At 39.9% G+C, this 27,224-nt stretch overlaps 1 protein-coding gene across 1 annotated transcript in view; it reads right to left on the bottom strand.

Moving 5' to 3' along the window:
• The window catches only part of ACTR2 (actin related protein 2), a 37,861-nt gene extending 30,754 nt beyond the window's left edge, over positions 1-7,107 (bottom strand). The window contains exon 1 of the mRNA XM_070798887.1: positions 6,936-7,107. Within this exon, the coding sequence (XP_070654988.1) occupies positions 6,936-6,983 (48 nt within the window). The 5' untranslated portion in view covers positions 6,984-7,107. The remainder of the gene's footprint in view (positions 1-6,935) is intronic.
• Between the last annotated feature and the right edge of the window lie 20,117 nt (positions 7,108-27,224).

Raw genomic sequence — 27,224 nt, 5'->3', positions numbered from 1 at the left:
AAGTGGGTTAGTGTCAAAGTATTTACACTATTATCCATTTAACAACTGCATCTGAAAAGTACTGCTTTGCATTTATATAATATTCTAAACTTTTGGTGCTTTCAAATTACCCAAAGTAATCACCAGGTCTATCATATCCTCCATTTGTTTCCTTCATGGACCGACTACTGGAGTTCCCATTTCTTGACTGGTTAACTCTTAGGGAAAGCCTCAAGGGACCTAAGCTGAGCAGTGCATGCTGGAACCTGCTGCCTTGATGCACAGCAAGGAAGGGACAAATTCATTCAAAGAATGCTAAGGAGTTTAAAAAAAATGTCAGAAAATGGACAGAACCAAAGCAGGCTTTCATTCATGTCTGGCAATTCACTTAAGTAACATCATTTCCCAAAATGGGAAAATCAAATGGCATCTGGACCAGCATCAAGTTAAAATAAACATTTATTAGGCATTTTTGGCTATTTACATTTTTATATTTAGAGAAACATTTAGTAATACCAGGTGACATAAGTTCATATTTAGATAGTGTACTTCTCCAATGAGGATGTAGCATTGATTCTAATAATACTTCCACTTTATGAATAAGAAACAGATGCACTAGGAGATTTAATGACTCCTAGGGTTTTTAATGCTTGTATCAGTAATACAATCTGCTTAGCCTTATTTTTAAGAGCAGCCATTACAAGGAAGGCAGTTAAAAACTTCAGGGTGGGAGGAAGAAGCTATATGAGAGAGGAGCTGTCATCAACCTCTACCATTCCCTTAACAAGATTTTGTGCAATGTACAGTAGACTGTGCAAACACTTTTGTGTCTACTGATGAATCCCAAGCACCTAGAACAGAGTCTGACACAAACTAGGTGCGTATTATTTAACTGATCAATAAAAATGAAGTTTTGCTGCTGACTCAAAAGTACAATATTATGATTATTTTAATATAGAGAATATGTTCAATATTGAGACAATCTATTGTTCCATGGATTTGGCACCACATTCTCTTAGAAGAATTTAGGAGAAAAACAATATCTGAATGTGACATATGACAGAAATAACACGAAAGTGGATAGAAAGCTGTTACATACAAGGAACTGTTTTGTTTGATGGTGGTAAAAGTTAGCAACAACCTGAAACTCACTGACTTCTGACTAACCCTCTAAAATACAAATTTTTTCTATTTCAAAGATAACCTTGTTGGAAATGATGCTGATGAACCACATTCAATTATAAATAGCCTAGTACATTCTGCCATGCATAACTGCAAGTTTTTTAAAAATAGTACTTTAAAAAAATATGTTAAAATCATGTCTTCAGCAGACTGAAGCTCTAGTCTGAAAAAAATCTGTCTAAAATTTTAAAAATTGCACATTTCCAATACCACCTGAGTTCATATCCCCTCATTCATGTTCACATTTTAGAATTCACATAAAATATACCATTCAAATAGGTTTTCTTCCAAACCCACAAAACCTAGTCCTGCTCAGTTTGCCACTGAACCTAGGTTTTCTAAAACCTAAAACTATGATACGATTCTTTCTGGATTACCTTCCAAGGCTGAAGTTAGTGTGATATGATGGCATATGCAATAGATATCCTGCTTGCTCATACCTACTTCTACTTGAATAGTGGTTGATAGTAAAGAACAATATACTTCCCACCCTAAAAAAAAGTGTTTAACATAATTCAGAAGTGTTAGTTCATTTTTCCACAATATCTTCCCAAATAATTTATCAATCTGACCCAGAAAGAGCTGGAGCGACAACTGCCACAGACAAAGAATAATACTTAGTATTTTCTAGTCTATTCAAATAAAAAGGAAAAAACCTCTTACACTCATCTCTTCTAAATCAAACTCTCTAGTCCTTAAGCCAAAAGCCAGCTCACTTGATGTGAACTGAAATCAGATGTAAGACCAGAGAATCTCTTCTCATTATGCCACTATATTCATATTTCTACATAAATAAAATCTGTCATGACCACCAGACAAGTATCAGCTTTAGTCATAATTTATACATATATTCCAAATATAAACAGCAAATACAATGTACACATTAAATTTTTATGTAGTGACATAATGAGCAGATAAACACACTAGGTGAGACAAAAGTGTCCATGAGTATAAACATTCTTAAGAAAATTGTAAAATGAATGAAAAAAAAGAATCTACACATTTGTAAAGGCAATTTCAGCATATTAAATGCAAACCAATGATTTACCTGAGAAATCTTAACACTAGGTGAAGGTGGGAGGAGGAGCCTGGGATGGAGCCCAAGTCAAGTGTCTGTCCCATCCCCCCACCCCCCACGCCCCCAGGCAGTCAGGAGGCTGGGGAGGTAAAATTCTTGTTCGAGCATATTTCACAGGACAACATATTTGCCAAGTGCCTAAGGTAAGAAGACAAAAATTAAGAATTCCTAAAACTATAAAAGTAACTCCAAACTACTATCCTGTGCTTCATTAAAAGATGAAGGAACTTCTCCGGAGGTCCAGTGGCTAAGACTCCGAATTCCCAATGCAGGGAGACCAGGGGTCAGGAAACTAGATTCCACATGCCACAACTAAAGCTCCCATGTGCCACAGCTAACCTGGTGCCACCGAATAAACGCATTAATTAAAATAAATATTTTTAAAAATAAATATTTTTAAAAATTATTTAAAAAATGGAAAGTTGGCTTTTAGTTCAAATTAAAGACAGCAATCACTAATTAATGAGATTATTTACTCTGATTAAGCAGTAGCTTATTGGAAGTAGATGCTGCCACAGTAATCCAGTGCTAGAATTCCTACAGGGAACTAGTGTTTGGTCAAAATGGCAATAGCTGCACTATATCACATTATTTCAGATGTCAATGCATTAGCAGTTAAAATAACAAGAACATAATTACAATGATCTATTTCTCAGTCATATATAACCAACAGACAACCTGGCATTTCCTTTCTTGCAAAAAAGCCAGTATTTTTTTTTTTAAGATCTAAACCATAAGGTAATAATATACAAAGAAAATATTCTTTTCTAAACTACTTGTTTGGCATAACTTTAATTCTTGAAATACCTCCCCTCACTTCAATCATTTTAAGACCTCGTGACTTAGTTCTCTCACTGTGTGCAATAAGGCTGTGTTTAAGAAACAGACTTTACCATATATAGTTTCCTCTTCATAGCACTGTGGTTTAAACAGGCTCCCTTACTTCCCACTGAGTCATCAAATGGTAAGAACATGAACAATATAATTTTAAGAAAAAAAAAAAGCCCTTGTACATTTGCTCTAAAGGTATCTTTCTCCCCTTAAAAAACAAACTGGGATTTATAAAGCTTCATTTGGGCTTATTTAATTTGTATTTTTCCTTTATTATTTTAAACAAATGGCACTGATATAATAATTTAATTGCATAGTGATTACTCTGATCTTAGATCACCAAAATATTTATTGTTTATTCCAAAGCATCTACTTTTGATTTGGTTCTACTTCAAACACTCCTAAATCCAACATATAAATTTGTTTAAGCCTGATAAAGCAAGCTGTAATCAACTACAAATGTTAACTGTGTAAGTACAATTTAAAAAAAAAAGTGTAACTATCTTAACACTACCAGCTACTCTGTATCACTGGACCCTAAAAATTATAACAGTCACACAGCAGGCGCTCCAGAAGTCTTCACTGTAGGTAAACCAACTCAATGTTGATGAAATCACCCAAGTTTGGCCAAAAAATACACAACATCAGGGGCCCGGGCCCAACCCCTGAAAGGCACCTAAGCCGAAGCAGATCTCCACATCTTCACCTATCTGGCCACTTTCCCCAGCTTTATTTTAGGTGGCGGTTTACACAGGCTCCGTTTTAGGTTTGGATGGTTATGAGGATGAAGTGCATAAGGTATTGGAATCGGATGAGCTTTCCTCCTCTAGGAGGCCCTACAGAGGCACTGGTCAGCTTGGGAACCGGAGAGGTCGAAGAGCAGGACCACAACCTGGCATGTGATCGTAAGAACTCATCTACCCTTAGGGCTTTCCATTTAGGGCCTGCCAGAGAAGGCAATGGCACCCCACTCCAGTACTCTTGCCTGGAAAACCCCATGGACGGAGGAGCCTGGTAGGCTGCAGTCCATGGGGTCGCTAGGAGTCGGACGTGACTGAGCGAATTCCCTTTCACTTTTCACTTTCATGCATTGGAGAAGGAAATGGCAACCCACTCCAGTGTTCTTGCCTGGAGAATCCCAGGGATGGGGGAGCCTGGTGGGCTGCCATCTATGGGGTCGCACAGAGTCGGACACGACTGACGTGACTTAGCAGCAGCAGCAGCAGAGTGGCTTAAAAAAAAAAAAAAAATCAACTTCTCAAATGGCCTATAATTTTAAAACCTAAAATGTGTTAAGAGGCAAGTTGCTTTAGAGTAACAACTATTCTCATAAATTTTTAGAAACTAAATTTTAGTATCTTCTTAATCACAGAAGAATCATTAGACCTTCAAGTACCTAAATAAAATCAAGAGGACTATGAAATATAAGAAATACAGACTCTAAGTGGCTCCTAATTCTCTAAATTTTCAGAAATATCAAAGCATTCTTGACTACGTACTACATCAGAGCTTTCTTCATGAAGTTTCTTCATGAAGTCAATCATGTCCTATAGAAAATCTGGATATTTAAAGTAACTAGAAATACAATGCCAAATATTACACAAGGTTTTGTTTGAATTAACTACACTTATCTACTTATGTCACAATAACTTATCTTTTGTCTTAAGGAACAAGATTCTTAAATTATAGATTAGACATAAGGCTAATCAGATATACAATGAGTTTTCTAACAAGCTAATGAAACAGTAACATAAAACTAATTACGGGACTTGCTTCCACTATAGGGGGCGTGGGTTCCGTCCCTGGCCAGGGAACTAAGATTCCCCACATGCCACAAAGCCAAAAAAAAAAAGTTTAAGAACAAGAAAAAAAAAATTTGTTTTAATTAAATATTATGAAAAAACATATACTACAAAAACTGGTTTCACTGTCCTTCAAAGAGGAGGAATCCATTAAAATATAACTGACTTCAATTTCTAAAAAAAAAAAAACTGGCATAGTCACAAAAAAATACATTAGTATCAATTTTTTAAAGATTTACATTTATTTAGATGTCAATTTGAGACTACAGGGGGGAATTAGGCCAATTTTTTTTTAAAAAGCACCTTTAAAGTGAGTTTTAACTGTAAAAGGAACACATTTATAATTTCATTTAAAGACAGTTTAACATTAAATGGTTTGTTAAAAAATAAAGAACATTTTCCCAATAACTGAGTCATGAAGTCCTTCCCACCTGACCTTACTCTTATCCCTCGTCTCACAGAATACCACGATGAACATAAATTTCTCACAAATCCCTTCAAAACTTTCACATACACATACACATTTGTGGACACATAAATAACTTTAATAAAGAACACACACATAAATGAAAATAAAATTTTTAAATGTTTTTGTGGTGATGAAGCTGCCTCTTTTTAAGTACTATGCTGTTTTGTATGAAAGTGAAAGTGAAGTCGCTCAGTTGTGTCCAATTCTTTGGGACCCCATGGACTGTAGCCTACCAGGCTCCTCTCTCCATGGGATTTTCCAGGCAATAGTACTGGAGTGGATTGGCATTTCCTTCTCCAGGGGATCTTCCCAACCCAGGGATTGAACCCGGGTCTCCCGCATTGTAGACAGACGCTTTAACATCTGAGCCACCAAAAAAAATGATAACACTCTTCTTACTCTCATCCATTTTCAACTTAGTTCAGATAAAGCTAGTATAATCATTGCTTGTAAAAATTCAATCAAAGGCAGTATTATGGCGGTGAATATCAACTCTTTTTTCCCCTCAACGATCCAGTTTCCAAAGTGACTTGAAGTTCATGCAAAATCTATTTTAATTCATATATTACATTTATGGAAGGAAGGGGATAAAGTGACAAAATATTGCAGCTTCAAAATGGTTAGAAATTGCTGTAATGCAGGGGGAAGTGATCACCACACAACTCACCCAAAATAACTAAGAGTTCTGTATTCTAATTTGATGACTTCGCTGCCTAAAATACATTTTTTTTTAATTGGGGGGAGGGGTGACTGAAAGAAACAACTTTCAAATAATGTCTAAATCAGTGTTTTACTCTGATTTTTACAATTATTTGCATTTTAGGATCTTAAATACTAACATTAACCAATAAACCTGCCAATAAGGGAAAAAAAGAGGAGGGGTAACCCAAACTGATTAACTTCCCTAAGGTTAGTAGAATTAACACTTGGGCCTTAAAGGATCAAGATCAACCACGGAAACATACTGGTCTCTGGGGGGCTGCACCTGGGCCAAATATCCAGCATGGAGAACAAAAAGTAAATGATGCACAACCGATCTGGCCTTCCATCCTCTCAGAAAACAAGAAAACAAAACAACAAAAGCCTCAAACACTGCGAAAGGACTGAGGTTCACTGCCTGACAGCACTTCCCTTTTTTCTTTAAACCCGTTTCCTGCCTCCTGTTCCGTATCTTCAACTCTACAGGAAGAGCAAGGCCTCTTGGTCTTTTTCCTTTTTACACACCGGCGACCCTGGAGAATGAAGCCCTTTCGCAATGCACAAGCCCAGCCTTTTACCCCTCCAGCCCTCGAGCCAAATTCCCGCGGCTAGAGCGCTGGGCCGGCCCCGGCCCGGTAGCAGGTGGGAACCCCATCCATCGCCGGCCTCGCCCGCCGTCCTGACCCCGAGCTGCGGGACTGCCCAGCTCGAGGCTACTAAGGAGTCCAGCCCGCTCGAGCCCCACACCCACGCGGGTGGAAAGCGCTGGCCAGCGCCCCTCGGCTCGGGCGGCAGAGGGCCCAGGGGTGCAGCTCCGGGCGCTTTAGGCCCGCGCGCTCCCCGCACATCCGCGCCGCGGCCTACGGCCGCTGCAGCCTCCCCGCCGAGCGCTTACCCCGGTGCCGTTGTCGCACACCACCACCTTCCTGCCCTGGCTGTCCATCGTCCTCCCGGAAGAGAGCCGGAGCCGCAGCCGCTGCCGAACAACCTAGAGGACCCACCGTCCGTCTCGTTCCTCTTCCTCCTCCTCCCTCTTCCTGGCCCCGCCTTCGGCCTAACTTTTCTCTCCCAACCGGAAGTAACCGCCGGGTTTCACCCGCCACCTAACAAACTGCCTGAGCGGAAGAGGCGGGGACGGGAGGAAGGAGGCCGAGACTGGCAGTGGTGCACTCCAATAATGAAAAAAGGAGCCCGAGGCCCCACCTACGGCGCCAGCCCGGCTCCCGCGCCTGCTCCGCCTTTAGGGTCGCCGCCCTTCCGGGTTCTGCCTGTGGGCATCTTGTTCCCGACACTTCGGTGGGCAATAACGGTAGCCGAGCTGCCAGGCGGTTTGCCCTGCTTTCTAAGACTTCGCAGGAGTTCGGGGTTTCCGAACTTCTCTCAAATATGATGGCATTTTTAAATACATTAATGTCATTCATACAATAAATGATTGTTGAGTGTAACAAGTATTTATTGTTACTTTGTTTCATGTGTCTATACTAGACGTGTATTAACTAGACATGTAAATAGACGGGGGTAGGCCCAGATCACGTAAGTCTTCGTTGGCAGGGCCGTATTTGAAAATAGGGTTGCCCGATTTCAAAGTTGACAGCCAAGGTTCAAACAGGTACAATAGAGGTGTGAAGCAATATGGTGCTGCTGAAAGGTAAGTGGTGAGCAGTGAGGCTCACCTAACTAACGGCAATCCCGGACGAGATGGGTTGGACTGGAATCGGAGGGATCTGTATAAATGCACGATTTCGTGTGTCTGTACTAGACTGTGTCTAGTGTAACAATAAATACTTGTTTAGTCTAGTATAGACACAATTTCATGTGTCTATACTAGACTTCATGGGAAATAGATGGGGAAACAGTGTCAGACTTTATTTTTCTGGGCTCCAAAATCACTGCAGATGGTGACTGCAGCCATGAAATTAAAAGACGCTTACTCCTTGGAAGGAAAGTTATGACCAACCTAGATAGCATATTCAAAAGCAGAGACATTACTTTGCCAACAAAGGTCCGTCTAGTCAAGGCTACGGTTTTTCCTGTGGTCATGTATGGATGTGAGAGTTGGACTGTGAAGAAGGTTGAGCGCCGAAGAATTGATGCTTTTGAAGTGTGGTGTTGAAGAAGACTCTTGAGAGTCCCTTGGACTGCAAGGAGATCCAGCCAGTCCTTATTGAAGGAGATCAGCCCTGGGATTTCTTTGGAAGGAATGATGCTAAAGCTGAAACTCCAGTACTTTGGCCACCTCATGCGAAGAGTTGACTCATTGGAAAAGACTCTGATGCTGGGAGGGATTGGGGGCAGGAGGAGAAGGGGACGACAGAGGATGAGATGGCTGGATGGCATCACTGACTTGATGGACGTGAGTCTGAGTGAACTCTGGGAGTTGGTGATGGACAGGGAGGCCTGGCGTGCTGCGATTCATGGGGTCGCAAAGAGTCGGACACAACTGAGCGACTGATCTGATCTGATACTAAACTGCTTCTCAGTTTCACTCTGTTCTTTTATCAATAGTTTTCAAGTGGAAACCAAGTATATTAAAATAGGTCAAAATATGGGAGTTCCGTGGTGGTCTAGTGGCTAGGATTCTGTGCTTTCACTGTGGTGGCCTGGGGTTCAGTCCCTGGTCGGGGAACTGAGATCCCACAAGCTGAACAGCCAAAATTTGAGGGGGGAAAAAATCAAAATAAAACTGCCATAGTTGTTGGAAGTTTGAGAATTTAGGATGGGTTAAGGCCACAGGGAAATCTGTCTTCCTTGCATCTGCTTCTGTAGTCATTGAGGTACCTCAGCCTGCTAAACTTTGCAGTGGTTCATAAATTACACATCTTACTTTCGTGGCCAGGTGTGCTGCAGTTCATGGGGTCCCAAAGAGTCAGATATGACTAAGCGACAGAAAACCAACAACTTTTGTAGCCTGAGTGCTAGTACTGTGCAGTTTTTCTGGAAGTATATTTAATTGGTCTCAGCAAATTGAATTCAAGCATTTCTGTGTCCTTTTACTTTTCCTCTTTATGAAATGTAATGGATTACTAATTTTTACTTTTTAAGAAGTAGCATTTGTTGTTCTGATTATAAAATCAGTACATGCAGATGTTAGAAAATATCAACAAACATCTATTTGCTACACTAATGAAAATGCAGTAAAACCCCTTGATTATGCAAATTCAGATATAATACTCTTGGTGATGCTACTGTCTTCTGTACCAGCCTCATCCTGATCATTTCACTTTGCTCAAAATAATGTGACCTCACATTTTAGGTGATTGAATTGTGTGTGTGTGTATGTGTGTGTGAGTGAGAACGAGGGTTTCATTTTTAGCCTTCTGCTGAAATTTTATGTATATTATTCTGCACAGAATCTTGCTAGGCAGGTATTTCCTTTTTACATATGACAAAATGGGAGCGTTAAAGTCTACCAAGATCTACATACAGAAATAAATACATATGCCATCAGCGAACAATCTAAAAATTAAAGAGAACAATTTTATTTGCAAGAGTATAAGAAAAACCCAAATAAATATAATGAAAGTAATTCAAGACCTATACACTGAAAACTACACAACATTGCTGAGAGAAATCAAAGATCCAGGTAAATAAGTATACCATTGTCATAAATTGAACACTTGTTAAGATGACAGTTCTCTCTTCAAATTGATCTACAGATTCAATATAATCTCTATCAAAACCCCAGCAGTCCTTTCTCTTTTTAGAATTGACAAGTTGGATTCTAAAGTTTATGTGGAAATGCAAAGGAACCAGAATACCCAAATCGGTTTTGAAAAAGAAAAGTGAAAGGGGCAGACTTCCACTGCTGCTGCTGCTGCTAAGTCCCTTCAGTCGTGTCCAACCTGTGCAACCCCATAGACAGCAGCCCACCAGGCTCCTCTGTCCCTGGGATTCTCCAGGCAAGAACACTGGAATGGGTTGCCATTTCCTTCTCTGAGACTTCCACTATCTGATTTCAAAACTTACTATGAAGCTACAATACTGAATACAGTGTGGTATTGGCACAGGATAAATGTATAGATCAATGGAACACAAAAGACAGCCCAGAAATAAACTCTAACATTTATGGTCATTTGAGTTTCAACAAATGTGCTAAAACAATTGAATGGGGAAACAGTCATTTTCTTTTTACACAAGTAGTGCTGAGATAACTGAATATACAGGTGTGCTGCTGCTACTTAAGTCACTCGGTTGTGTCCAACTCTTTGCGCCTCCATGGACTGTAACCCCCCAGGCTCCTCTGTCCATGGGATTTTCCAGGCAAGAATACCAGAGTGGGTTGCATTTCCGACTCCAGGGGATCCTCCAGACCCAGGGCTCAAACCGATGTTTCTTGCATCTCCTGCATTGGCAGGTGGATTCTTTACACCTGGAAGCCCCAAATTTCCATGTATAGTGGGAAAAGAACTTTGATCCTTACTTCACACAATACATAAAAATTACTTCAAACGAATTGTACTCCAAAATGTAAAAAAGCTAAAACTACACAATTTCTGGAAGAAAACAGGAGAGAAACCTTTTTTTTAAAAAATTTATTGATTTTGGCAGTGCTGAGTCTTAGTTGTGGCTCTTGGGATCTTTGTTACAACATGCATGTGCTGTCTAGTTCCCTAAACAGGGATCAAAGCCAGGCCCCTACATTGGGAGGACTTCCCCCAGGGAATTGCAAGGGGAAAAATCTTTTGATGTTGAGTTAAAAATGACCTAGATATGACACCAAAATCATGATCCATAAAAGAAAAAACTGATACACTTAATAAAAAAAAAAAATATATATATATATACTTAGTAAAATATAAGTATATAAATAAGTGTAAGTATAAATAAGTAAATAAGTATATAAATAAGTAAAATATAAGTATATAAAAACATAAGTATATACATAAGTATATAAATAAGTATATATTTATATACTTAGTAAAAAAGTAACACTTTTAAATCATGTATTAAGAAAAAGACTAGCCACGGACTAGAAGAAAATATATGTAAATCACATAGCCAACAAAGTACTTGTATCCAGAATAAATTCAGAATACCTAGGGACTTCCCTGGTGGCTCAATGATAAAGACTCTGCCTGCCAATGCAGCAGGCATGGGTTCAACCCCCAATCAGAGATGATCCCACATGCTGAGGACCAACGAAACCCATGTGCCACAACTATTGGGCCTGTGCTCTAGAGCCCAGGAGCTGCAACTGCTAAGCCCACATGCTGCAACTGTGGAAGCCTGAGTGCCTAGAGCCCGTGCTCCGCAACAAGAGAAGCCACCTCAATGAGAAGCCCATGCACCGCAACCCAACCAGAGAGTAGCCCCCACTCTCCACAGAAAAACCCATGCAGAAAAAAGAGAAAAACCCATGCAGCAATGAAGATTCAGCACAGCCAAAAATAAACTTTTTTTTAAAAAATTTAAAAATACTTATAACAATAAGAAGATGCATTATCTAATCAAAAAGTGGACAAAAGATTTGAGTAGACATTTCACTAATGGAGATATACATGTGAAAAGATGCTCAATGTCATTAGTCACTAGGGAAATGATTATGAGATACCACTTTATACTTACTAGAATGTCTATAATCAAAAGGAGAAAAGAACACCTATTGGCAAAGATGTGGAGAAACTGGAACCCCCAAACATCACTGGTGGGAATGTACAATGGTGCAGCAACTTTGGAGAGCAGTTTGGCAGTTTTTCAAAAAGTTAGACATAAAGTCACTATACCTAGCAATTCCACTCCTAGATACTATACCCAAGAGAAATGAAAAATTGTATTCACAAACGTGTACACCAATGTTTGTAGTGGCATTGCTCATAATAGGTGAACAGTAGAAACAATTCCAATGTCCTTGAATTTGTGAATGAATAAACTGGTATATCCATACAATAGAATAGTGTTTGGCAGTTAAAAGGAAACTACATGCTACAACATGGATGAAACTTAAAAATATACCAGCTGCAAAAGACTCTGTTTTGTATGATTCCGTTTATATAAAATGTCTAGAAAAAGCAGATGTGTAGATACAGGAAGCATATCAGTGTTCGCTCAGGCTGGGAGCAGGTTTGGCTGAATATAGGCAGGAGAAAACTTTATGGGGTGATGGAAATTGGTGATAGTTAGTCAATGGTATAATTCACGAAAATCATGAAACTGTACATTTGAGAATTGTAAATTATACCTTGTAAATTCCACAGAGTTGTTTTTAATAATTGTTACCTGCCCAAATTCACCAAACTATCAGAACCAGGAATAGTTACAGGTGTGACTGACTCCAAAGTTTCATTCATTCAGGATTTAGGGGAACTTTGGAACTGCCATGAAAACCTGAACCTCTAGTTGGCATCTCAGTTGGAGATGACTTTCCTAGCATTTCACTTGGATCTTATTTAGCTTCTGTGCTTAAATGGAAGTGAGTCAGTATGTTTTTGTGGTTATAGAGTAATACAATAACTGTTAAAATTCACTCCTACTCATTGATGTGTATCCTACTTGAGTTGAGAAGGAAAATACTGTCTCCTAGTAATTAAAGTAAAATAAAAAACCTAATTATTTTCTCTCCAGAATTTATAGATAGGAATGATTTCCTTGGATTCCCTTAAAAATGCAGTGATTTATATCTGCAGTTTCTAATTTAATAAGCACAAAGTCACCTTGGGAATGTTTTGAGTAACACTTTAATTCCTTCCAAAGGTGTCCTCTCATTTAGGAAACTGATAGTGTTACCACGTCTATTATATCTTATTCTGTATCTGAAGAACTCAGGAAGAGGACATCCATATCATTTATTTGGTTTATATGTCTCTTAAGATTATTTTGGTCTATACTACTTCCCCATCTCCTTTCTATACTATATTTTGGGTGAATAAACTGGACCGTTTTGTCTTCTGGATTTTCCAACATTCTATATTTGGCTGACATGTAGTATCATTTTTCTTGTTCTATTAGCCTCCATATTTTTTGTAAACTGGTAGTTAGATCTAGAAGCATGATTAGATTAAGATTCAGTTATTTTGGCAAAAGTATTTCATAGGCAGCAGTATGTACTTCCTCTTGTGTCACATTTGAAGAAATATGTCTGGGGGGTCCCATATTTAGTGATGTTAAGAATATTGAGTAATTAGCCTCCAATTAAAATAAATAAATTTATATTTAAAAAATAAAAATATAAACATACTCAAGAGTCAAACATTTGGTGAAAGAGCACAAATAAGTAGGTTAGACCTCTAAAGAAATGTGTTTGGATTCTATTCGAAGCCAATAAAAGGCATTCAAAGAAAAATAAAAAAAGAATATTGACTGGATTTTGGGGGTCCCAAATGACCTATTACAGAATTTCCCCAGGAACTTGTCACTTAAGCAGATGGGAGTTAAAGCAGCCATCAGTGATTGTTGCCAGATTGGACCAAAAAACAATCAAGTACAGTTTGCCTGACCCACAATTTCTCATTTTCAAAGCTAAGAGGTTTTTACCTAATTAGCCACTGCATTTGCTTTCAAGTTAAACAGTTACAGTTTTGAAACTAGACTACTTAAGTGTTTCTTTAAATCAAAAAAACAAATCTCATAGGCATTGTGAAAGTGAAAGTGTTAGTCACTCAGTTGTGTCCAACTCTTTGTGACCCCATGGGCTGAAGCCTACCAGGCTCCTCTGTCCATGGAATTGTCCAGGCAAGAATTCTGGAGTGGGTTGCCAGTTCCTTCTTCAGGTGATCTTCCCCACCCAGGGATCAATCCTGGGTCTCCCACATTGCAGGCAGACTCTTTACCAACTGAGCCATCAGGGAAGCCTCTCATAGGCATTATGTATATATGACTTACAGTTTTACTTGACATTTTATTTATTTTTTAATTTTTAACATTCTTTTTTTCTTTTGGCCAATCTCTGTGTGATACGGGATCCTAAATCTCCCACCAGGGATCAAACCCGTGGCCCCTGCAGTGGAAGTCCATATAATAGATTATTATTCAGCCAAAAAAGCAGGGTAGTACTGCGACATGCTACAACATGGGTGAACTTTGAAAACATTGCACTAAAAAAAGCAATCAGAGACAAAAAGTCACATATTGTGTGATTCCACTGATATGAAATATCCAACTAGGCAAATCTTTAGACACAGAAGATAGATTGTCTAAGCTTAGTGGCTTGTGGGGAAGAAGTAGAGAAATGGGGAGTGAGTGCTAATGGGAATGAGGTTTCCTTCTGCTATAATGAAATGTTCTAATATTGCTTGTGGTGATGGTTATACAACTCTACTCTTATAGTGTTTTTTTCTAATTTCATTGAGATATGCTGTACTGCTTAGTCGCTCAGTTGTGTCTGACTCTTTGTGACCCCATGGACTGTAGCTATCAGGCTCCTCTGTTCATGGGAATTCTCCAGGCAAGAATGCTGGAGTGGGTTACCACGCCCTCCTTCAGGGGATCTTCCCAACCCAGGGATTGAACCCGTGTCTCCTGCATTGCAGGTGGATTCTTTACCATCTGAGCCACCAGGGAAGCCCAAGAACACTGAAGTGGGTAGCCTAACCCTTCTCCAGGGGATCTTCCTGACCCAGAAATCAAACCAGGATTTCCTACATTGCAGGCAAATTCTTTACCAGCTGAGCTACCAGGGAAGCCCTCATTGAGGTATAATTGACTATAATACAGTATAGTATTATATACTTTAAATAAGTGAATTGTATGGTACATGTGTATCTCAATAAATGTTTGTGAGGGTTTTTTAACTTTCAGGATAAAAATTAGAGTAGTTTACTGAGGGGCAAACTGTCCTAATGTTCATGGTGGACTAAAACTTGAACTCATCCATTCTGTCAGTCTTCCTTCCAATCCAAAGGCTGTTCTTTCTATCAAGTATTCTAATTCTGTCATTGAGCAAACCCCAGGCCCTAAATGGTGAGCCTTGCATCACCAATTAAAGCTGAGATTTCTGGCATACATAAATAAAATAATGAATGGATGGATGGATGGATGAATAAATGTTAGTATTCTTCCTAAGTTAGGGAGAGGATATTCTAACGTATTAAGATTATAAGACTGAGGAAGTTAGCCGTGGGGTCCATTTTAGTGGCAGGATAGTATAGAAGTTAAGGTATAAAGATCCAGCATCATAAAGACTTGAATTTAAAACCTGGTCCCCCTGCTTCCAGGCTCTCTCCTTGAGCAAACTGCTCAATCTCTTGAATGCATTTTCTCACCTGGTCCTCACATCACTCTTGATATATAGGTATTGTTAGTCCCATTTTTTGGAGAAGGCAATGGCAACCCACTGCAGTACTCTTGCCTGGAAAATCCCATGGATGGAGGAGCCTGATAGGCTGCAGTCCATGGGGTCACTAGGAGTCGGACACGACTGAGCAACTTCACTTTCACTTTTCACTTTCATGCACTGGAGAAGGAAATGGCAACCCACTCCAGTGTTCTTGCCTGGATAATCCCAGGGACGGGGGAGCCTGGTGGGCTTCCGTTTATGGGGTCGTATGGAGTTGGACATGACTGAAGCGATTTAGCAGCAGCAGCAGCAGCAGTCCCATTTTTACAAATGAGAAAACTAAAGCTCAGTAAATTAACTCGTCAAGTTTACTTTTCTGTAAATGGCAAAACTGCTGTTCAAACTTTTCTCTGCTTACCTTGAAAGTTATGCCAGCCACTTACTGTTGATTCTTATATGCTTCTATCTCCAGGTTTAATTCTGTCCATGAGGCTTGCTAACTGACAGGTATACAATGACTCTTTTGTTATATAGGTTTTATTACAAGTTGTATAATAGATCAATATTATAATAAAATACATATCACATATAGAACACATATAAAAGTAAGCATACATATATGATAAAAACTTCTGTTTATACAGTGTAGTGCAATGACAATTATTAGAAGTTTCTTAGAGATATTGTTGATACTCTGTACTAACGAAAGAGGCAATATGAAGTCTATTAATCCAAACAGTTTTAAAAGAGCACAGAACTTAAAGACACACACAATGATACTATATATTTTCTATATGTCCTTACTTAGATAATGTCTGTAAAAAGGATAAACCAATATCCTCTTGGGAGAATATAAGATTTGAAAGGGACCAAAAAGGACTTCAGTTTTGTTCAGTTCAGTCGCTCAGTCGTGTCCAACTCTGTGACCCCATGAATCACAGCATGCCAGGCCTCCCTGTCCATCACCAACTCCCAGAGTTCACTCAAACTCATGTCCATCAAGTCAGTGATGCCATCCAGCCGTCTCATCCTCTGTCGTCCCCTTCTCCTCCTGCCCCCAATCCCTCCCAGCATCAGAGTCTTTTCCAATGAGTCAACTCTTTGCATGAGGTGGCCAAAGTACTGGAGTTTCAGCTTTAGCATCAGTCCTTCCAAAGAACACCCAGGACTGATCTCCTTTAGAATGGACTGGTTGGATTTCCTTGCAGTCCAAGGGACTCTCAAGAGACTTCTCCAACACCACAGTTCAAAAGCATCAATTCTTTGGCACTCAGCTTTCTTCACAGTCCAACTCTCACATCCATACGTGACCACTGGAAAAACCATAGCCTTGACTAGACGAACCTTTGTTGGCAAAGTAATGTCTCTGCTTTTCAATTTGCTATCTAGGTTGGTCATAACTTTCCTTCCAAGAAGTAAGCATCTTTTAATTTCATGGCTGCAGTCACCATCTGCAGTGATTTTGGAGCTCAAAAAATAAAGTCTGCCACTGTTTCCACTGTTTCCCCATCTATTTCCCATGAAGTGATGGGACCGGATGCCATGATCTTCGTTTTCTGAATGTTGAGTTTTAAGCCAACTTTTTCACTCTCCTCTTTCACTTTCATCAAGAGGCTTTTTAGTTCCTCTTCACTTTCTGCCATAAGGGTGGTGTCATCTGCATATCTGAGGTTATTGATATTTCTCCCGGCAATCTTGACTCCAGCTTGTGCTTTTTCCAGCCCAGTGTTTCTCATGGTGTACTCTGCATATAAGTTAAACAGGGTACAGGAGACAGGGATCAAGAACATCCCCATGGAAAAGAAATGCAAAAAAGCAAAATGGCTGTCTGGGGAGGCCTTACAAATAGCTGTGAAAAGAAGAGAAGTGAAAAGCAAAGGAGAAAAGGAAAGATATAAGCATCTGAATATAGAGTTCCAAAGAACAGCAAGGAGAGACAAGAAAGCCTTCCTCAGCGATCAATGCAAAGAAATAGAGGAAAACAACAGAATGGGAAAGACTAGAGATCTCTTCAAGGAAATTAGGGATACCAAAGGAACATTTCATGCAAAGATGGGCTTGATAAAGGACAGAAATGGTATGGACCTAACAGAAGCAGAAGATATTAAGAAGAGGTGGCAAGAATACACAGAAGCACTGTACAAAAAAGAGCTTCACGACCAAGATAATCACGATAGTGTGATCACTCACCTAGAGCCAGACATCCTGGAATGTGAAGTCAAGTGGGCCTTAGAAAGCATCACTACAAACAAAGCTAGTGGAGGTGATGGAATTACAGTTGGGTTATTTCAAATCTTGGAAGATGATGCTGTGAAAGTGCCGCATTCAAGATGCCAGCAAATTTGGAAAACTCAGCAGTGGCCACAGGACTGGAAAAGGTCAGTTTTCATTCCAATCCCTAAGAAAGGCAATGCCAAAGAATGCTCAAAGTACTGCACAATTGCACTCATCTCACACGCTAGTAAAGTAATGCTCAAAATTCTCCAAGCCAGGCTTCAGCAACACGTGAACTGTGAACTTCCAGATGTTTAAGCTGGTTTGAGGAAAGGCAAAGGAACCAGAGATCAAATTGCCAACATCCGCTGGATCATGGAAAAAAAGCACTTACTCTAACTAAAATATTCTAGTTTTCTTTCTTTTTTTTTTTACAGAGGGTGTTTTCATGTATTTCCCATGAAATTAAAAATTAATGTTTAAATAAATGTGTAGACTTTAAAATAAATTCTAAATTCTACTGAGCTATAATAACACAGATAGAAAAGGGTACAGGACTTCGCTGGTGGTCCAATGGTTAAGACTCTGTGCTTCCCCTCCAGTGGGCTCAAGTTTCAGCTCTGGTTCAGCCAAAAAAAAGGAAAAGTGCACAAATGGTACTTTTCTGCTCAAGACTATCACTAAGTAAACACAGCTAGTAACCACATCAAGGTCAGGAATTACACTATCTCAGGAACCCCGGAAAATGCCCCTACACTTCCTTTCGGTCACTGCCCTACTTCTCCACTCCAAAGGAAAACATTACTAAGATTAATTTTGCCTGTTTGCAGGGGTGGGGGTGGGGGATGGTCTCCTGGTGGCTCAGTGGGAAAGAATCTGCCTGCCTATGCAGGAAACACAAGAGACCCAATTTCGATCCCTGAGTTGGGAAAATCCCCTGGGGTAGGAAATGACAACCCGCTCCATATTCTTGCCCAGAAAATTTCACAGAGGAGCCTGACAGACTACCGTCCATAGGGTTGCAAAAGAGTTGGCCACAACTGAGCACACAGCACACACCTATTTTTGACTTTGTATAAATGGAATCATTACACTGTATAATCTTTTGCCTTCTTTTGCTCAGCATTATGTTTATGAGGGTCAATCATTCCTGTAGTTGCTTGAGGTTGTCATTGCTCTCAGAATTAAACCGAATTAAATTTATTAATAGATGACTTTTTAAAAAGACTCCAACACCACTGAAAAGTTGTTAAAATAACCAAGTAGGATTGAAATTCTCTGTTCACGTGATTTAGGGGGAAAAGAGTGCCTGACATTAGTATCCAACATCAAAATGTAAGCTCCCAACCTCCAAATGATCCATCATCACTAACTGACAGAAAACTCTCAGAATTGCAAAAGTTTCAATTCCAGAATCATTTGAATTATATACATAAAATGTATTAAATGTGACTAAATTCAGAATTTATATATCTTGAACCTAAATATTTTAATATATATTCTGTTACCTCCATACTGTGATTAAAATCTTATGTTAATAATTTGCTAGTGAAAAGAGAAGAAACACAAAGCTTGTGGAGGCAGTGATAGATTTAAATTTCTAATGAAGGATGAAAAAGGAATAGGTTCCGTCGCCAAATCCCCCAAAAGCAGCCTGTAGAACAGCATGAGCTGCTCGGGCCTTGAAGCTTAACAAAAAAGTCTGGAATAAAAAATAAGTGACTTTACGGAAATAAAAATAGGACTTACTAAGACAAAGCTCGAGTTCTGCCTCTTCTGTTGGCCTGGAGGCCTAAGGGCTTTTGCTTCTACCCTCCTGGGATCTCATCTTATCTGAATTCTGGTCTTTATGAGTCCAGCTGAGGTCTTTACCTACAACCTTCAGAAGAAGCCATGAGCCCTGACTCATCCGGGTTCATCCCCTGACTCATGTGCTAGTCCTGGCTTTTAGAGAAGCTGTAGATAGCAAGAGGAGAGAGCAGGGAGGTAACTCTCTTTCTGCCACTGCTAAAGCAACATCATAGTCTAGCCCAGTGGTTCCCAATCTTCCCAGCACATGGAGCCCATGGTGTACACTTTGTGGCTTAAATTTTGGCTATTGCTCTGAGCTGTTGCCAGACAAAGCACATCCTCTATGTGTTCAGTTCCGTGACTGACACATGTTCCAATAACTTGTGGCACACCCTGAAATAATCAGTGTCACTATTATACAAAATAACAATATTGCTGGTTTTTGGAAGAACATTGAAAACACCCTTCAGATGCCCATGATTACCTTCAAACTTGTTACCACACCCTTCTTTTGCTGCATGCTGGCTTTCTCTAGCCGCAGCGAGGGAATTGTTCTCTAGTTGCAGTTTGCAGGCTTCTCATTGTGATGGCTTCTCCCGTTGCAGAGCAAGGCTGTACAGCTCTGGGGCTTCAGTAGTCGAGCGCTGGCTCAGGAGTTGGGGCGCACAGGCCTAGTTGCTCTGAGGTATGTGGAATCTTCCCCAACCAGGGATCCAACCTGTGTCCTCTGCATTGGCAGGTGGATTCTTAACTACTAGACCAGCAGGGAAGTCCCACCCTCTTCTTTTAAGGATGAATAGACAGAGGTGCAGAGAAGTTAAATGGATATAGTTATATCATGGAATAATGAATCTAATGGAAAGCATCCTGAACCATGAATGAGAATATCTGGGCTCTTGTCTTCACTTAGAAGGTTTAATTTTGTGATCCTGATCAGACTTTTCAAAATTTTCTCATTTTATAGAGTTCAATTTGTTTTTTTGTCCCCAATAAATGTACTACTCTGTTAATTTATAGAAGGCATTATTAGTAGTAGCTTTTACAAATCAGTTATAATAGTGAAATTCATCTTCCCTTTTGTTTTTTCATTGAGTGAGCGTTAAGATGATCAGATGGGCTCATGTCATATACTTGTTCCTTATTCTCCTTCCCATGTTTCTTTTTTCTCCTTTATTATCAGAATAAAATTCATCATGTTCACCCCACAACCTTTATTAACATTTCTAGAAGTGTGATCACTCTATGTGTGTTCAGGTAAACATAGATAATTGACACATCAGTTCAGTTCAGTTCTGTTCAGTCGCTCATTCGTGTCCGACTCTTTTCGACCCCATGAATTGCAGCACGCCAGGCCTCCCTGTCCATCACCAACTCCCGGAGTTCATAGATAAGTGCAAATTACGCTTGAATCAAATTTGAACTGTAATGAGAAATTCGACATGTTGGCACCTGGAAGAATGTTGGTGTTGATAATAGATCAGACATCAAAAATGGCAGAGAAACCAAGTGTGCTAAAGTGGACTAACTTGTCTTGGAGACCTCTGACTTAATTTTCATGATATGGCACCTTCATTTATCACACAGTACAGAGAGCTTGAGTTTCTTTTGAACATCTGTGTGAGATTTCATCTTGGAACATAAAGTTGCCACAGAGAAACAGACCTGTTCAAACCTGTTTCAGCATTCTTAAGACTTGATCATTGCTCTGTGGTTAAGACTTTGGTACAAGGATGCTTTCCTGTGTTGATTTGGTCTAACAATGACACTGATGTAGAAAAAGGCTTTGTTAAGCATTATAGATATTTTTGTAAATTTCGAGGACCTCAAGGAAAAGAGTTTACTAGGGATTTGTGAGTGTCAACTTTGTACAACCCCAAAGCATAACCTATTACTCAGTTAGGAAGCACTGAATGAGATCACTAAGCATGTTACAGCATGATACTTTTTCTGGAAATGAACACTAGCCCATTCATTGGAAGTTGAGAGGAATCGAAGGTCTAAATACATTAAACACTAAAAATTTCATTTTTTGTAAGAACAGTAGCTTACTACTATTTATTGAGCAGCTCTTTTCTACCATACACTGTACTTAGCCCTTTTAATACATTATCTAATTTAACTAAATCTTCGTAACAGTCTTATGAGATACGTACTATAATCACCTATTTTACAGTCAAGAGAAGTGAGACTATCTTTACGGGATTAAATTCTAAAAAAGCATAGATGGGACTTCCCTGACTGTCCAGTGGTAAGACTCCACACTTCCACTGTAGGAGGTATGATTTCAGTTCCCTGGTTGGGGGACTAAGATTCCTGATGCTCCATGGTGAGGCTAAAAAAAATTAACTAATTAAATATAAAAATAAAAAAGAGTGATTATATGTGAATGTATAACTGATTCACTGTTATAACTGATAACAGAGACTAACACAACACTGTAAATCAACTACACTCCACTAAAAATTAATAAAATTAAAATGCTTACTTTAGAGTTAAAAAGAGAGAGGAGTGAGATTAAAGGGGGTTAAAATCAACTATTTAAAGTTTCATGCTTGATAGGAACATGAGGATTCAAACCCAAGTCTGATTTGAAGTCTGAGTTCTTTGATGAAATACTGCTGACACTTTTTATTTTGTGGTTTTAGTTAATTATTAACTACACAAACAATATATGAATTCATTCTTTCTTTTAAAACATAAGGCACTATAGATACACTTTAAGTCCCACTTAAGGCAAAGGTTTGGATAGTCAAAGCTGTGTTTTTTCCAGTAGTCATGTATGGATGTGAGTGTTGAACCATAAAGAATGCTGAGCACTGGAGAATCAATTCTTTCGAACTGTGCTGCTGGTGAAGACTCTTGAGAGTCCCTCGGACAGCAAGGAGATCAAACCAGTCAGTCCTGAAAGAAAACAACCCTGAATATTCATTGGAAGGACTGATGCTAAAGCTGAAGCTCCAATACTTTGGCCACCTGATGCGAAAAGCTGACTCGTTGGAAAAGACTCTGATGCTGGGAAAGATTGAGGGCAGGAGGAGAAAGGGAAAACAGAGGATGAAATAGTTGGATGGCATCAGCGACTCAATGGGCATGAATTTGAGCAAACTCCAGGAGATAGTGAAAGACAGGGAAGCTTGGCATGCTGCAGTCCATGGGGTCACAGAGTCGGACACGACTGAGTAACTGAATGATGAAGAACAGCAATTGTGATTTATAAAAACATATATTTGGAGCCTAAAGCCTTTGGAATTTCCTGTGCTGAGAGTGACGAAGGTGTCACTAAAGAATCTGGAATTAGTTGACTCATGTAACTGAAAGTGTAGGGCTGAACTTCAAGCATAATGTGACAGGAACTCAAATAATGACATCAGAACTCAACTTCTCTTTTCCTATCTTTTGGTTACATTTCTTTTGTGCTGGCTTTGTATCAGGCAAGCCTTTACCTTGAGGTGATAAGACAGTGTCAACAGTTCTCCATCCTATATTATTCTGGGTTCAGAGTCAGTTGAAAAGAAGTCCTTTCCCATGACTCATTGTGAAGGCAAATTTGGCCAAATTACCTCCTCTGAATCAATCACTGTGACCAAGGAATGGAATTCCAACACTTGGCTGGTCCTGATCACATGCTAAACTCTTGATGGACGGAAGGTACCCATTTGCTGCACATGGACTAAAAACAGGAAGAATTTCTAACGGGATACCAGAGTGAGGTTACCAAAAGAAGGGGAAATAGGTGTATGTTGGACAACCAAAAAGCCACAGGAGGCCTCCGCAGTATAATAAAATTATTTGTATCAGTTAGGACTTTTTCTGACACAGTGCTAAAGTAAAATCACAGATTTGTCTGTGGTAGGGCAATCAAACTAAGACACAAAGAAAAGAATAAATAACATGCCCCCTTTGTGGTAGGCCTTTCCCAACATATAGTATGAATCTGCATTTTACATTAACCAGACCACCTCAAAACAGAAGGATGTAATCAACCTTTGAGAAAAATGGTCTCTTTCCTCTGACACCAGCATTATAATTTTAAGGTTAAAATTTCTTTTTTATCCCATACAGGGGTCACATTGACCAAAGGCTTGCTCTGTACCTGTACAACTGACCAAAACATTTTTAAATGAACTTTGTGTACAATGTCAGTATGTTGCATAAATTATTTGCCTCAAAAATGTATAAAACTGCGTATTTAATTGCTGACAAGTGGCCAGTTCTCAGAGCTCCAGAGAATCTGTTTCCAGAGTTAAAAGTCTCATTTTAGCACGAATAAAATTCTGTCTCTTTTTTTCTTCTTAGCTTGATTGTTATTCGATTTTCCACGAACACTGGTAACAAAAGCAATCTAACTCAAATTGTCTTTTTAAAAATAAAGGAATTTATTGGCTTCTGTTTAAAAATGTACCCTGGACTTGTTTTAGTCAGGTATGCTAAGACATACCCACATGGAAATGATTGTCATAAAAGAAGTTTATACTCATAGTTCCTTAGAAACAGGACGGCCAGCCTATCACACAGGGCCATTTGGGGAAGGACCAAGGCTGGTCAGGGGGCAGAGAGGATCAAGGCGGGTGAATGTGGCCCAGAGCCTTTAAAAGGGTTTTGATAGGGAAGAATGGGTGAAATAGGGTAGGTACTGACTCAATTTAGAATTATAGAGTTTGATTCATTGAAGTAGGTCCTGGGCTCTGGGATGGTCTCTAGCTGGTCCTGGCTCTGGATTGATTTAGGGCAGGGGGAATACTGATTTCACGCATGAGAGTTTGATAAAGAAAATAATTGGAAAAAAAATTGAAAAAAAAAAGAAAATAATTGGAGAGGTTGGTTCTGGCTTCTTTGGTTTGCATGTCAAAGCCACGCTCTGGGTATGGGAGAGGGGAGGGGAATCATTTGCTATCTGAGGTAATTTGGCCAAATTTGCCTTCACAATGAGTCATGGGAAAGGACTTCTTTTCAACTGACTCTGAACCCAGAATAATATAGGATGGAGAACTGTTGACACTGTCTTATCACCTCAAGGTAAAGAATTAGCTAGCCCTAGGAAGGAAAGTCTCTCCAGGATCAAGGCCCCAAATGCCAGAGCATCAAGAACACAAAAAATAAGAAAGTATAGTCAACATAGCTCCTATAACTGAAAAGTTCAAAGAAATAAATTTCCCAACATAGCTAGATATGATACATACAACATTATCTCTGCATCATGCTCAGGCTCCACCTAGAGTCTCCAGGCAGTTTCAGACTCCCCTGTTGCCTTCTCTACCCTCAGATACTGCTGCTGCTGCTAAGTCGCTTCAGTTGTGTCCGACCCTGTGCGACCCCATAGATGGCAGCCCACCAGGCTCCCCCGTCCCTGAGATTCTCCAGGCAAGAATACTGGAGTAGGTTGCCATTTCCTTCTCCAACGCATGAAAGTGAAAAGTGAAAGTGAAGTCGCTCAGTTGTGTCCGACTCTTAGCAACCCCATGGACTACAGCCTACCAGGCTCCTCTATCCATGGGATTTTCCAAGCAAGAGTACTGAAGTGGGATGTCATTGCCTTTTCCGTACCCTCAGATAAGTGATGCCCAAAAGAGGGCTGCATCTCTTTCCAACATCTTTTCTGCTTCAAATCCTGAAGGAAAGAAAGAGCTTCTTTACTACAAGAGTCAAAGAAAAAAAATCTTGATCCACATTCTGATTGGCCAGATTTGCACCAGTTGCTGGTCCAGAGAGGAGGGAATTGCTTGTTGACTTAGGGAGCATGCCCGGTGCTCCAACTACACGATTGAGAACCAAGAGGTGGCTCTCCAGGATGTTCTGGCATGGTGTTTTCCCAGAAGAATGGGGAATGGATGCTGGGGAAACCAAAGCAACAGCTGTTCATTACCAATTACCTTGTAATTACTGATGACTTGTTTAGTGTAACTTGGAGTCTTTCAATCCAGTCACATGTGTCATCAAGAACTGTAGTATTTAAAAATGTCTCACTGACACTCAGGACTCTGTCTTAAAGTTGCGATATTAGTTGACAAGAATTGATCCTCCACCTACCCCTCACCATCCCCCACCATCTGCCTACATATGTCTAGTCTTTGGGTATTTCATCTTTTCTTTAAGATTTTTCAGATGACTGTTAGCAGGTCTATGATTATGTCTGCAAAGTCTCATTGCAACATGATGCAATTTCTCTTGACATTTGAATTCTGCTGTCATAGGCTTCAATTTCATCTTTAGGATTTTCATTCTACCAACATCCATCCACTCCTTATAAATAATATAGTAGCTACAAGGCCTGAGAGGGTGTATGGGTGGATGCCCATCCCCAGTTTCTAGGGAGCACTTGTTCATTCTCTCAGTCATGTGTGACTCTTTGTAACCCCATGGACTGCAGCGTGCCAGGCTTCCCTGTCCTTCACTAACTCCCGGACTTTGCTCAAACTCTAGTCCATTGAGTCAGTGATGCCATCCACCCATCTCATCCTCTGTCGCAGAGGGAGCACTCAGATGGGTTTAATTCAATTAGTGTAATTCTCTCTCATTTGCAGCATCATTGGTTTAGGTAGCCCAACTAGAAGCCAGTTGCATGGGACTGGATGATCACTGGAATTGGGTCAGAATTGGCCTAATGAGCAAAAAAAATTTTTTGAAGACTTTAAAAATTTCCCATTTGGATAGTATTGTGTCTCTACTTTCACTGAAGTTATAGTACAGTGTAGAGATGAGATATAGATATGAATAGTTAGGTAACTGTCCCTTACATCCCCTCTGGCAAATTCCCACCCTCCTCTGATTGTGTATGTGTGTGTGTGTGTGTCTATATAGCTATATCTTTGTAAGTCATTTTAGGATTGTGGATCTAAGAAAAACCATAGCGATTCATTTTCATTAGCAAAGTTGGAGGTTTTTAATCTATGTGGTGTGGTTTATTCGCTAAGTCGTGTCCGACTCTTGCAACCCCATGGATTGCAACCTGCCAGGCTCTTCTGTCCATGGGATTCTCTGGGCGAGAATACTGGAGTGGGTTGCCATTTCCTTCTCCAGGGGATCTTCCTGACCCAGGGATCGAACCTAGATCTCCTGCATTGCAGGCAGATTCTTTACTAACTGAGCTATGAGGGAAGCCCCTTTTAATCGATAAATAGAACCTTATTAAATAATGAAGAATGTATGCACAAATTTAGCTGCAAAAAGACGCTCTTTAAAGTACTTATGGAGAAGGAAATGGCAACCCACTCCAGTGTTCTTGCCTGCGAAATCCCATGGACAGGGGAGCCTGGCAGGCTACTGCTCATGGGGTCGCAAAAGAGTCAGACACGACTGAGCGACTAAGCAGCAACAACGAAGTACTTTTAGAAGGACTTCCCTGGCCATCCAGTGCTTAAGATGCTGCATGCCCAACACAGAGGGCACAGGTTCAATCCCTGGTCCCAGAACTAAGATTCCACATGCTGCATGGTACAGCCTTAAAAAAAAAAAGTTTGAAACATCTTGTGGGCTTCCCTGGTGGCTAAGTTGGTAAAGAAACCGCCTGCAATGCAGGAGACTGGGTTCAATCCCTGGGTTGGGAAGCTCCCCTGGAGAAGGAATGGCTACCCACTCCAGTATTCTGGTGTGGAGAATTCCATGGACTATAGAGTCCATGGAGTCGAAAAGAGTTGGACAGGCCTGAGCGACTTTCACTTTCACTTTTTTCACACATCTTGTATAAGAACATTGTAATAAACATCTTTAGTAGTTAACTCCTTATACACATAATTATCTCCTTAGAATGCAAATGCCCAGAAGCAGAATTGCTTTATACACACATCTCTGAGACCTCGTTCTGAACTACAAGCACCTTAGTTTTCTAACTCATGTTCTTACCTCTGATCTCTCCCTCCTTTCTGCCTTTCACTAATAAAAGTCTCTTTCTAAAATATTATGTTTATTATTTTAGATCCTTCCAGAAAACCCATGCTTTCCCCTTGCTGGGGCCCAGTTCCTTATCCCGAT

The sequence above is a fragment of the Bos indicus genome, chromosome 11 (assembly GCF_029378745.1).
Source record: "Bos indicus isolate NIAB-ARS_2022 breed Sahiwal x Tharparkar chromosome 11, NIAB-ARS_B.indTharparkar_mat_pri_1.0, whole genome shotgun sequence".
NCBI lineage: Eukaryota > Metazoa > Chordata > Mammalia > Artiodactyla > Bovidae > Bos > Bos indicus.
The sequence above is the reverse complement of the archived record's forward strand: the minus strand, read 5'-3'. Positions and strand labels throughout refer to the sequence as shown.